We start from the raw sequence: 13,594 nt of genomic DNA on the forward strand, positions 1-13,594 counted from the left end.
TAAGAGGGAGTGTTAAAGATATGGTAGTGTCTGTCAGAATTCACAAATTGGTCTGATAAATCTGTATACATATGTGCACCAGTTCATCATATAAACTGGTATACATGCATACACATACATGCATAATCAGAACTATTACTGCCATCAATGAAATAGCTCTTGAAATTGACCAAATTATCATCATCAAACTAAGTATAAATTTTGAAGAATGCATTCTCTTGGATTATGTTTGATCAAGCAAACAAATCGTGCTTATGATTGTTTATTCCAGATCAAAGTTTGCAGATGATTAATTTAACCTAATCACACCCGAGAAGGATCAGCTCCTTTTTAAAAAGCTCATTAATATCTAATCGTGTCTCTTCATGAAGAGACACGTGGTGAATAGACTTGACCATCTATGATTGTGTCCTGGAGCAAATATTAGATAAGCATCCAAACAAGAGAAATGACCATTGAAATCAATAAATATTCTGCCTCTTGGGGATCAAATACCTCTAATTCTGATTCAGGCCTGTGAATTTATAATCAGTATTTTTCAATACTGATTGAGCATTTTAACAATGTCAAGCTCAGCATACAAGCTGCAGTGCAGAAAAGCGTCAAAGAATAAAATCAGGTGCTCAAAGGAAGGCTGTCTTCTTTTAGAAAGCCATAGTCTTAGAAAAGTGCACCCACTTCAATTTAAAATCACACACTGTTCTCATCAACATTATGTTCTTTTAAAAAAGGTGCAGCCTGCAATATGCTAAAATTGATATTCATTGAGCATTCAATTTTATCGTAAATTTGCTAGTTACTCAATGGCATTTATTAAGTCTATCTCTCTCAAAAATGTTTATAGATATGTTTTGTTATTGTACTAAAATTGCTTTGGCGAATATACAAGCTTTGTATTATAGATGAAACTTGTGGATTTGTCCCAAGTCTTACATTTAATTCTACCATTACAATTGCATTTATGTGTTAGCCTAATCAACTCCATGCATGTATTTGCATTGTTCAATATCTATATATCGAGTCAAAATAATAGAATCCTTTGCCTCATGTTAAAAAGAGCATTTCAATCTTCTACGCTATGCAAACCCAAAAAGATACACATTTAAAGTATACTTGACATGAACAGGAACCACCAAAAATATCACTACAAAGATTGTAAATTGCAAGTATTTTAGATAAGCTTTTGTTTTATAGGAAGCTTCCCCTTCTAATTCAGAAAGTAGTTCTACTACACATTTCTTCAGTTATTACTGAAAGATGGAAATTAGAACAATAATAAAGATTTACATAGAGCTAAATACTTTGTTAACTATCAATGTATTCTTTAGTGTTCCGATTTCTGGGCATCTTTGAAAATGTAGGAGTCTATTCTAGGGATTTTGGTGCTTTATGGGTACAATTTTCATTAATGGTTACTTTCTACAGAAACTATATCAAAATATCCAAGGGCTTATAGAAGTGGGATGCGGAGATGAAAAAGTCTCATCTACCGAAGATAAGAAGGATCATTTCTATTCCAGAATTCTTTAACAAGTTCTACATGATGATAGATACTTTGTTATCTATCGAGCATTCTTTTAGTCTTCTAACTTGTGAATATCTTTCAAAATGTAGGAGTCTATTCGAGGATTTTGGTGCTCTATGAGTACAATTTTCAGTTATGGTCACCTTCTATAGAAACCATATCAATAGCCAAGGACTTGTAACACAGCACAAGGCGATGAAAAAGTCTCATCTACCAAAGATAAGGAGGATTCTTCTATGACAGGATTCGTCAGGTCAAAAATATTCTATTGAGCGCTGTTGCACTTGGATTGCATTTTCAATTAAAAGAATCAAAACCTCCTAAGCATAGAATCAAATTAAAGTACACACACTCATAGAGAGAAAAGAATAACATTTCTTCAGAATGTTAAAGTCATCTTTCAATCATTGAGAGACATGAAAATTTTATCTAAGCATGTTTGAATGAAGTAGAATTGTTAATGCATTTCAACGCATAGATTAACATTATGACTATTAGTTCACAAATTTTAAATATCTTGATATGCCAGTGATCCCTTTCATATGATTACACTATGCTTTAAGAAGGTGCATAGCAGCCAAAATAAAGCCAGGAGGGCCTAAATATGGAACCCTGGAACCAAGGTCCTTTTCCATAAGAATTTTTAGTATGCTCGAATAAAAATGAAATAAAAATAACACAAAAAAGAGTAAGAGTTAAAGGTTGTGTCTAAGTGAGGCAAGAAATAAACCTCTGCTGATTCTACCCCTTCAAAGGGTACAACCATTGTCACATCCTTGCCACAATGTTCAGCACGTGCAGCACACACACTTGAGTCCCGTCCTATTGCCCAGAATGTGGTGGAGTCATCGTCCACATATTTCACCTATGCAAAAGCGATTTTAAAGCACTTGGTGGAACTGTGTTGAATTTTGATACAGAAGAAAATGCCATTTCTAAAATCTTTACCAGAATACAGCACAGTATGGATTGCAACAAAAGCGGATAAGAGATATTGAAATGCTCATAATTTACATTCACAGACAAAATTTATAACAGTTCCAAGTGTTGTTTTCCATCTGAATAGTAATTTCCAATGTGGAATTTATTCAAATTAAAATTCTTACCTTGATTTCACAGCTAGCCAAAAAGTCATATTTCACATGGCCTGAACCCTGTTCATAAAGATTCAGTTTCAGTGTGCCTATGTTTTCATGCAAAACCATGTTGAATGTATCATTCCATTTTGGACTTGAACCTGAGCAAGATGTAGTTCTTCGTGTTAGATGCCCAAGCTCTACTTCAACAAATGTGTTCATGTTTCTGCCACTGCCACCACTGCTACCATTTCCATGTGAATAACTGCTTCCATGGGAACTCACCCGTCTGTCTGGAAGAGCTCCTTTTGTATTTAGTTTGACAATATTGTTTGCTGAAACAACGGTCACTGAAAGAATCCCACCAATGGCACTTTTCTTCAAATTTACAGCTGGTAAAGAAAGGCATTTGCGCCGTGGTTCAACCATTGTCCTCGTCAAGGTCTCAATAAAAACTTTTTCCTGTCACAGGTGAAATGATCTATTCAAACCATGACAAACAGCTGTTTTTAAAATATACATCTACTAAATAACATGTCTGTTCAATATCTTTTTCAGACATCAAATTAATATTTAACAGACAGAACCAACCAGCCAGGGTGAAACACCAGGCAGCTCTGTTGCAGGGATTGTCTGGCTTCCACTTCCAAAGGCAACGCCAATTTTAACTTCTGGAATTGATTCAAATGAATAAAGAAGGGCTTGTCCATCCAGGATTGGCATAAATTGAAGCTGTGAACATCAGGAATAACTGCTCTGTCAAATGGAGTTACCTCTTCATATTCCTATGAATAATTTCATGTTAAATTGAATATAACTTCTATGAAAACCAGAAAAGCTATACATTAGACAGCACAATAATGAACAACATATTGGCATCTATGCCCATCATTAATACCAATGGAGTGACCAGCTAATCTAATTTTATTAAGTCTAAGGAAACGAGTGAATATAAAATACAGAAAACAAAGATGATGTCCTAGCAAAAGAGAACCAACTTATCATGCACTAATCAACATGTAAATTTAGAATTTTAAAACAGAAACTAGAGAGAGTTTGGTTTCTAATACTCTCCAAATCCACAAGAAGGATTTTGCAAACATTATTTATCACATATTTTGTTTTGCAAGTTGGTGATAATTGATAGCCCCACCCAAGCACTTAACAAGATCAAACAGATTAATGTAATGATAACCAGAATCGAAGAAAAGATAGCATCTACAAGAATCTTGATGGAGGTAAAGAGTGTAAGCAAAGGGCATGTACATCATCCACATGAAGTGTAAGTTGCAACAAGGTGTACTTTTTGCCTAAGTCACAAGGCTCGAATTCGAATTCGAGTTTGTCAATCATAAATTCAAATGATATTTGGCAAGAGTAAAAATTCAGAAAAAAAATCGACCTTCAATTTTAGTTATTTATATTTATGTATTTTTAAATATTAGTACTATAACCACAAAATTGTCAAATAGTTTAACACTGCTAAACAATTTAACTAAAATAGTCAATATCAGTTTAAAATAAATACTATTATATTAAATAACAATATTATATTAAATATCATAAAATTCGGGTGAAGTTCGGAAAGAGAGAGAATTCACTGAAATCTGAATCTCATGAATGAAATTCGACGAATCTTGTGACTTAGCTTTTTGCCACACTATAAGTCTGTCCAAAATATGCTTTAAAATCAAAAATCTAGGAGATGAATAGGTTTTAGTTATCAAAAAGACTGTTGTGGGAACCAAAGATGTTTTGTCAATGAAGGACATATATGTCATCCTCCCATCATTTTCAATATTTCCATTATGTTTTTGCTGGAACATACCCACAAGGAAGTATAATTTATGTGTTGTTTGAATTGAGCTTCAATGTCTATTTTCACAAGAACTTCTAAAATTCAGTTAGCACATATTGAATTTGGTCGAACAGTGGATGCATATGTACATGTCATATGTGATGATAAGTTTTCATGCTAGAATCAAGTCAGGAGAAACCTATTGTACATGAGATAAGTCAGAAATAAGTTAGAGATATTCATATCTCCTAGCAATGGCAGCTGTATCATATATATTTTGGTGGATTTCATAGAATGTAGTATGTACTAATACAATGTGTGTGTCTATCTATATGTGTATGTGTATGTGTATAACACACACACAAACACACATAGAGATATGTATATTTGTGTGTGTTTTCTACTGTTAATATTGATGGAAGATATCCAGCAAGAAGGTCCATAATCTTTTGTGCTGAGTAAGTCCTACAAAGTGTTAAGTTTTGAGCCCAGAAATCAATGAAGATAAACAGCAATAAGAAGAGTCAAAACTGAAACAATAAAAAACAGAAATATCCTAGGAAAACCCTTCTAGAATGAAGGGAAAAACCCAGCCACACAACAAAAATATTATTTTATTGATCATAAAAGTTCAAGTGTACAATGTCATTCGCTTGATGCGATATATATAATGTATAGAGAGACTCTTCACATTACACCCGAAGGTCTCTTCACTTCCCCAATACAAGACTCTTTATTTTCAAATACGACTCTTCACATTTTCATGCCTCAACACATGTTGTATGGGACACATCTTAAAATTTAATATTACAATCTATCATAAATGTCCATTTTAGTTGAAGGTGACCATAATGGTATTAACGCCAAGAGATAAAGATCTCTATCACAACTACAATCTTCAACACTCCCACTTAGCCAGAGAGAGATCTTTAGCTTTTCAATCACACAAGGCTAAAACCAAAATGTCAATGATAAAATCTAATCACATGGATCCTATAAAATTTCATGGAATCACTCAACATAAAAACCTTGCAAAAAACACAAACAGTTTTCATGGAATCTCTCAACATGACACTAAGAGAATAATTTACTCAGTGTTAATAATCATGCAATCACTCAACATGAAAATCCTATCAAAAACACAAACAGTTCTCATCATGACACTAAGAGAACAATTTGTTCATTGTTAATGATCATGGAATCACTCGACATGACAAATTTGTAAGACTCGCCGCTACGCCTTTAAGCGCGGACTCCCTCAACGTGAACTGTCATGGAATCTCTCAACATGACATCCAACTCCCATCATGGAATCTCTCAATGTGATGACATCATGGACTCTCAATGTAATGACATCATAGACTCTCTCAACATGATGTTCATTATCACATAGTGAAAGAGTTATCATAGCTGATCTTACAATCTAATTTATTCGCACAAGAATAGAAATAGGCATAACAAACTAAGACTTAGTTCCATTTAAATCTCAAATTTTACAAATACCACAAGCATCACAAGCATATATGAGAATGATGGGGATTCCATAAGCACTCCCTCTTAATTATGTGAGCCTCTCTCTGAAGCTTAAATCTCTCTCTAAAGGTCAACATCTCCCTCTGGAGCTATAATTCATATCTTGTTGCATCCTGCAACAAATAGAAATATTAATAACTCATAACATCAACTATAATAGAGATCGATAACCATACAATATGATCAATACTCAATATAAAATACTTATCTCTTTGGAGATTTGAGCCCAACAAGAGATGATGACACTGAGATAAAGCTCGACTTTCAAAGTTTACTATATGTACAATTTAGATGCATCAATCATATAAAACTTATCTCCGTAATTGATGAATGCACCAAATTCTGGAAAGCCATCCTCAATTGCTATTCGAAATGTCTCAAGCAAAAGCAATGTGATAGTTGCACTAAATGCAATTCTGCCTCTCTACCATCGTAATGATGTAGATGCTCTTCCTCTCAATATTGTACATATAGAATATTTTAGTACTAAACAGAACAAAATGAATTTCACATAGAATGCCACTTCTCATTAAAGTGACTCTAAACAGTTTACTAGCACACCCAAAACACTCAACATCAGAGATCGATAATTTCCAAAACTACGCTAACTCCATCAAGCTTAGGCAAAACATATGAAGATACTAATCTTTCATAACCTAGAGATAGAAGTTAAAGAAGGAAACGATATTTGGGAAAAACCGATGACCATCAAGCTTAAACAGAAGGACTAAATGAAAATAAGTGACAACATAGCAAACGCATTGGCAAAACTACCATACAAACACGCACACACCTCTAGAGGTCGGGTAAAAATCAAGATCTAAATTTTAAAAAACCCTAGCATGAAGGAGACACACGCTTGGTGCTATCAGAGGGAAATATCAATAGAAAATAATATTTGAGCATAAGGAATGACAATAGAGACCCCCTGAAGATGAAGACGTAAGACAACATTTAGTGGTGAGATCTACTATATTCAAGACGGACGCAAATCACATACGATACACAACTCATAGTTTAAGAAAATAATTTGAGAAGGAATTTATCCATCGTATCGCTCTACTCTTGACTTCCTCCATTGGTTGGTGATAGAATAATCGCTCTGAACACAAATGGAATGCTCTCTGGAAAAGAAACAAACGATTAAGAAAAGAGTATCCATAAATTCATGAAAAATGAATTTCATAAAGGTGTCGGCTGAATGACACGGTATGAGTGAACCAAGACAAAAGAAGATGACGTTACAAATATGAACAAGCTCCTATATAATTTAAACGACACCCACATAAGAGTGTAGTGAGATGTCATGATAAGAACCGTTGGCGCTATGAACAATATCAATGTTGTTGGATACAAAATGACACAAACAAATGAACCACATAACCTCCCACAACAACCGAAAGACTCCACATCAATATCTCTAAAAAGCACATACACATATGATGTCGACTCAGCAGCTAAGACATAAGCCACTAAAAGCCAAAAAATGAAGAAGACAATAAGATAAGCCAAGAAGAACAGATATAAGCATAGCCATAGCTCGAACACCAAAGGGGCAACTTGAAACATTACAATTGCAACACAAAACACTGATGTTTCTCTTTCCAAAGACAAAATTACAATACAATATTCAATCATTTCCATAAGATTACGACCAACATACACATCATGCAACAAGACAACACTTACATCTGAGTGAATGCATTGAATAGAAATGATGAAACTGACGGGGGAGGAAAGAGAACCACCATCACACATCAAAATAGCGCACAAACAAAGTAGAATCATTCCCAATAGAAAGATAAAGGCTCGATGATGGCAATCGAAAGAAACAGAAAGTATGAACATAAAGAAAGCTTGCTAGAGCTAAGGAAGCATACAAGGAGAGCATAGCCGAGACTTGGAGATAAAGATCTAAAGTTGCTACTAACACTCAATAGAAACAGATTGTCTACAAAATACATAAATGCAATCTACAAAAAATGACGTATGCATAAATGAAACTTCCTTAAATTGCTGAAATCTAAACCTGGTTTTTATTACGATAATAGATAGTTTCTATTATCTTTGTTTAGTATCTAATGGTTATCTATTGTAATCTTCTGTAAATATTAGAATATTTCTAATATTTAGTTTTCTGTGTCTATAATAGAATGTTTCTATTCTTTAGTTAATTGTAGATAATTGTTAGTTTTCTCTTAGCTAGAATAGAATGGTTCTATTCTTTACGATTGTTTCTTAAGGAAACATCATTCAGTCTCTTGTATAAATTGATCTCTTGATCACTGTTAATAACAATCAAGTATTTTACCAATAACTTTTGTAATATCGTATTAGAGCCAATACTCTAATTTTTTTCAAAAATAATTATAATTTCTTGTTTGAAATTTTCTACCTTTTATTTTCGAAATTATTTACATGCATATTTGTTACCAACTCTCTCTATAATCCGACTAGGGTTTCCATTCTGAGAGATTAGAATCCGCCGACTTCTACTTTAGTTCAACAACCCATTTCTATCCTGATCCCTCTATTTTTTCTGCACATTTATGACATTCATTTTGGGTTTCTTGCAGCCAGGGTCGTTTTTGCTCGAAACCCTAATTTTCTGTACCAGATTAAAAAAATCAGATTCTTGGTGGGCTTTTTGAGAGATCAATTGGGTTGTTTTTTTTTTCTGGTACCTCGATTTTTGAGCCAGCTGATCTAGAAACTGACAACATATTCTTTTTGGGTTTTTCGAGCTCTCTTTTGAGCCATCTTTCAATTTTTTTGTCTCTACTTTTTGAGGGTTGCATGTACTTGCATGTTGTTTGCATGTGCTGCTTTGCCATGCAAAGTCTCATATTTTGCCTCCCTTAAAAATTCTGGTGGGTTTTCATTAAAAAAAATCTCAAAAAAAATTTCTGATGAGTTTTCATATTTTTTCCCTAAAAAAAATTCTTATGGGTTTCTATAAGTTTTCCCTTAAAATATATGATTCTGTAATTCGCAAAGTTGTGTGGGATTCCTTTGTGGATTTGTAATTTTTCCCTCAAAAATTATCTATTGGGTTTTACCGTTTTTCCTAAAAATGAAGCTCTGTAATGTTGGGTTTTGATTAATTTTTCACCTCAAAAAATCATGTTGGGTTTTGATTGATTTTCACCTCAAAAATCATGTTGGGTTTTGATTGATTTTTCACCTAAAAAATTATGGCTTTTTGCGGTTTGTTTTGGAGCATTATGCTCATCTATAAACTTTGAAGCATTATCCAAAGTACCATCAACAATCTTCTCAGCAGACATCCTCTACTCCAAATTCAAAAGGCTCTCAGAAGAAAAACATTCAATGCAACTATTGCCACAAGTATGGGCACATGAAGGTTCAATATTGGAAGCACTTAGCTATCTTATCTAAGCAATCTGGTTCGCAGCCTACAGCAAATAGTGCGGAACACTCTGAGCAAACAGAATCTGTCTTTTACGTTTTTTGACAACTTCGTGCTCTTGACAGATTAACCATTAAGGGAGAGTATTACAAGAATAGATATTTTCTATTATCTGTGTTTAGTATCTAATGGTTATCTATTGTAATCTTCTATAAAAATTAGAATATTTCTAATATTTAGTTTTATATTTCTAGAATAGAATGTTTATATTCTTTAATTAGCTGTAGATAACTGTTAGTTTTCTCTTAGCTAGAATAAAATGTTTCTATTCTTTATGATTGTTTATTAAGGAAACATTGTTCGGGTCTCTTGTATGATCTCTTGCAAGCAAGTATTTTACCAATTACTTGCATAACAACTTTGATAACATTTTAAGTTTTGAGCCTAGAAATCTATGAAGATAAACAACAATAAGAAAGAGGCAAAACTGAAACAATAAAAACCAGAATTATTCTGGGGATACCCTTCTAGAATGAAGGGAAAACCCACCCACACAACAAAAATATTATTTTATTGATCATAAAAGTTCAAGTGCACACTACTATTCATTTGATGCGATATATATTGCTAGTTTTCCAAGGATCGCTGCAAATGTATTAAGCACTGCCATAATATTTGGTATGTTTGATCCAAATGGCAACGATCTCTTATTTATATTGAGAAAAGGATAAGAGACGTGTCCTTTCATGGTACATGTCTATTCATTAATTTGATAATTCATATAATAAGCATTTAATCATTGTTATATATATAATCTCATATATAATTATATATCTATTAAAATATTTCTAATATTTAGTTTTATGTTTCTATTCTTTATGATTGTTTCTTAAGGAAACATCGTTCAAGTCTCTTGTATGATCTCTTGATCACTGTTAATAACAAGCAAGAATTTTACCAATTACTTCCATAACAGCTTTGATACCATGTTAAGTTTTGAGCCCAGATATCTATGAAGATAAACAGCAATAAGAAAGAGGTAAAACTAAAACAATAAAAACCAGAATTATCTTGGGAATACCCTTCTAGATTGAAGGGAAAACCCACCCACACAACAAAAATATTATTTTATTGATCATAAAAGTTCAAGTGTACACTGCCATTCATTTGATGTGATACATATTGTTAGGTTTCCAAGGATCGCTGCAAATGTATTAAGCACTACCATAATATTTGGTATGTTTGTTCCAAATGGCAACGATCTCTTATTTATATTGAGAAAAGGATAAGAGACATGTCCTTTCATGGGACATGTCTATTCGTTAATTTGATAATTAATATAATAAACATTTAACCATTGTTATATATATATATATATATATATATTATAACTCATATATAATTATATATAAGTTTATCTGACAGAAGCTACCAAACATCAACATTCCCTCTTAGCTAGGGAGGATAAACACACATATTACCTCAAAGCAATATCAAGTTAGCAAGATCAGAAGATATCCATCATTTTGATATCAAATTTGATATCAAGAGTATTGGTCTACTAGAATATCAACTAGATATTCACCAAATACTCAATAAAGTTTGATATCACATATGATATCATGAGTATTGGTCTCACAGAATACATAATATTCACCAATTACTCAAAAGTGTTTGCAATTGCATCTCATATCATGAGTATTGGCCTCCCTCAATATCAATGATAATCAACAAATATGAACATCAAGTTGCATGATATTCACCAAGTACTCTATGAGTAATGGCCTTCCAAAACATCAAGACGCATGATATTCACCAAGTACTCTATGTGATGGCCTTCCAAAATATCAATATGCATAACATTCACCATGTACTCAATAAATGTTTATAAGGTATGTGCACACGCATTCTCATAATGCTTACCATATAAACACTCACCATGCAAAGTATAATCTATTATGATCTACATAGACATTGTAAGATATTTTTCATAATAGAAAATTAAGTTATTGTAAGATCATCACCTTTCAATAACTAATACAAATACAAGTGACATCATTTGGAAGTCGTCACTTCCTCATGATGTACAAAGGGGGGTAGGCACATTAAAATCACAATCACGGGGTATATTTATGAATCGCAATCCTCTTGACTACTACAATTTATTGATCACTGGAGAATCCATCTCAACATGGTTTAATTCCTCTAAATCAACATGATCGAGATCGCCAAAGGTTGACTAAATCATCTCCTTTGTCTACTCCCTCCCTTTCAAGGTTCCCTCTAATGAAATGTCAGGCTTTCTCTACATCTCAATCTCCCTCTTTTTCCTTTAGGGTCACTGGGTGCTTGATCACTTTATTCTTCATATTGTAGATACTATGAACTTTGGACAACAATCTTATTTAAATCATTTTTTATGTATTATTTAACATATTCCTACATACCTTGGTTTTGTGTCTATCTCCACTCACGTAGCATGTGATCCCGTCGAAGAGAGTCTCATCATTTGTATACTCTTAGTTATTTATTCATCTTACCTTATCCGCTCCATATAACTCTCGCTTTGACTACAACAGCAAATTTGTGTTCCGCATATTCTTCCCTTTGTATTTAGTTTATGTGGTATTTGTCTTTATCCTTTGTTCGCACGTCACCATGCTTGCAAGTAAACATGTGTTGGGTCAATCAGGGGTCTTCCTTATTTCTACCGTTATGAGCTATTTGTGTTTTGCTGCTGATTGAGGGGTGTTTTATATCAATTTTTATTCGCCTCTTCTTATTATATTTTTCTATTTGGAGAGTACCCGATAATACTTCTCTTTAAATATGACTCTATCTTATTTCCAAATGCCCATCGAGGGTATTACAATTGTTTTGGTGCGCTTTTTTCTGTATATTCTTCAGTGCCCGTGCTTACAATTCATCCGACTATCATTTTATACTTTTCTTTGTAAGTGGTGGGATTTGAATGCTGGATGAACATAAAATGGTGCCCTGAATTGCCACAGCTTAAGTGAGTGAGAGAGATGTGGGGTTTGGGTCTCTATAATCCATCTATTGGTTCTCTTTTCTGTCATTTATCTATTGTTGTTGATTCCTTCTTAGCGTCCTTCAATCACAATATGTTGAAACCACGTTTATATAAATTTGTGGCTTAGTCTATCGTTCCAACCCAAATTAGAGTTTCCAAGCTACATCCTCTGCAAAATGCAATGTATTATAATCAAGCACTTTAAATCATCAAGGCTAATACTAGACAAGAAGGCAACTCTCAACAACAATTTTTTTTGAATCTGATCAATTTATTTGAATTGCTTCTCTATTGATGTCCGTGACAATTATATAGTCATTTACTTCAAACAAACACTGATCGTTAACAATTTAATACTTGATTCATTAAAATCACAATGCTGAAGCAAAGAGATGGCAATCATAATAATAAAGCCAGTTGATAAAAAAAAAATTCATGCAACTTTGATACCCTTGCTTATTGCTCAATGGCTATTCTTTAGTCTTTTCTATCCTTCCTTACATTGGCAAACTGGCTCTAATACCATGTTAGTTTTTCGAGGATCGCTGCAAATGTATTAATCACCGCCATAATATTTGGTATGTCTGTACCAAATGGCAGCAACCTGTTATTTATAGTGAGAAAAGGATAAGAAGAGAAGGGACATGTCTATTTGTTAATTTGATAATTAATTTAATAAACATTTAATCATTATTTTATATATATATATATATATATAGCAATGAGCTTATATATATAAATTATATTTCATATATAATTATATATAGGTTTATCTAATAGAAGCTACCAAACATCAACATATATAACATATAGAGAGACTCTTCACATTACAACCAAAGGTCTCTTCACTTTCCGAAAACATAACTTTTTATTTTCAAATATGACTCTTCACATTTCCATGCTTCAACACATGTTGTATGACACACGTCTTAATATTTAAGATTACAGTCTATCATAAATTTCCTTTTTAGTTGAAGGTGACCATAAAAGTATTAACGCCCAAAGATAAATATCTCTATCACAGCTACAATCTTAAACACAAAGTACTACATATCTGGAATTGAATGAACATTGTTGGAAAGATGGTAGAAGTAAGAGAAATTGGTTGTTTCAAACAATATATTAATGAGTTACAGTTTCAGAGGAGATTGAAAATCGAAGCCATGTTTGCCTTATATGATTGGTGATAAGTTGATAACAATATTATGTAGCAAACATAATGGGTTTGGTACGGATGTGTATACATATTTTCTTGTAT

General features: G+C 33.0%; 1 protein-coding gene across 2 annotated transcripts in view; it reads right to left on the reverse strand.

The window, feature by feature from the left end:
• Nucleotides 1-13,594, reverse strand: part of ATSYTF (C2 domain-containing protein) — a 165,957-nt gene that overhangs the window by 70,417 nt on the left and 81,946 nt on the right. For both annotated transcript variants that reach the window (XM_089813889.1, XM_089813890.1), the window contains 3 exons: nucleotides 3,193-3,333; nucleotides 2,632-3,063; nucleotides 2,256-2,390 (listed from right to left, as the gene is read on the reverse strand). In XM_089813889.1, coding sequence (XP_089670015.1) covers nucleotides 2,256-2,390; nucleotides 2,632-3,063; nucleotides 3,193-3,333 — 708 coding nt within the window. The remainder of the gene's footprint in view (nucleotides 1-2,255; nucleotides 2,391-2,631; nucleotides 3,064-3,192; nucleotides 3,334-13,594) is intronic.

This window comes from Cupressus sempervirens, chromosome 2, assembly GCF_028749045.1.
Source record: "Cupressus sempervirens isolate cs-2001-9-10 chromosome 2, ASM2874904v1, whole genome shotgun sequence".
In the NCBI taxonomy this organism is placed as follows: Eukaryota; Viridiplantae; Streptophyta; class Pinopsida; order Cupressales; family Cupressaceae; genus Cupressus; species Cupressus sempervirens.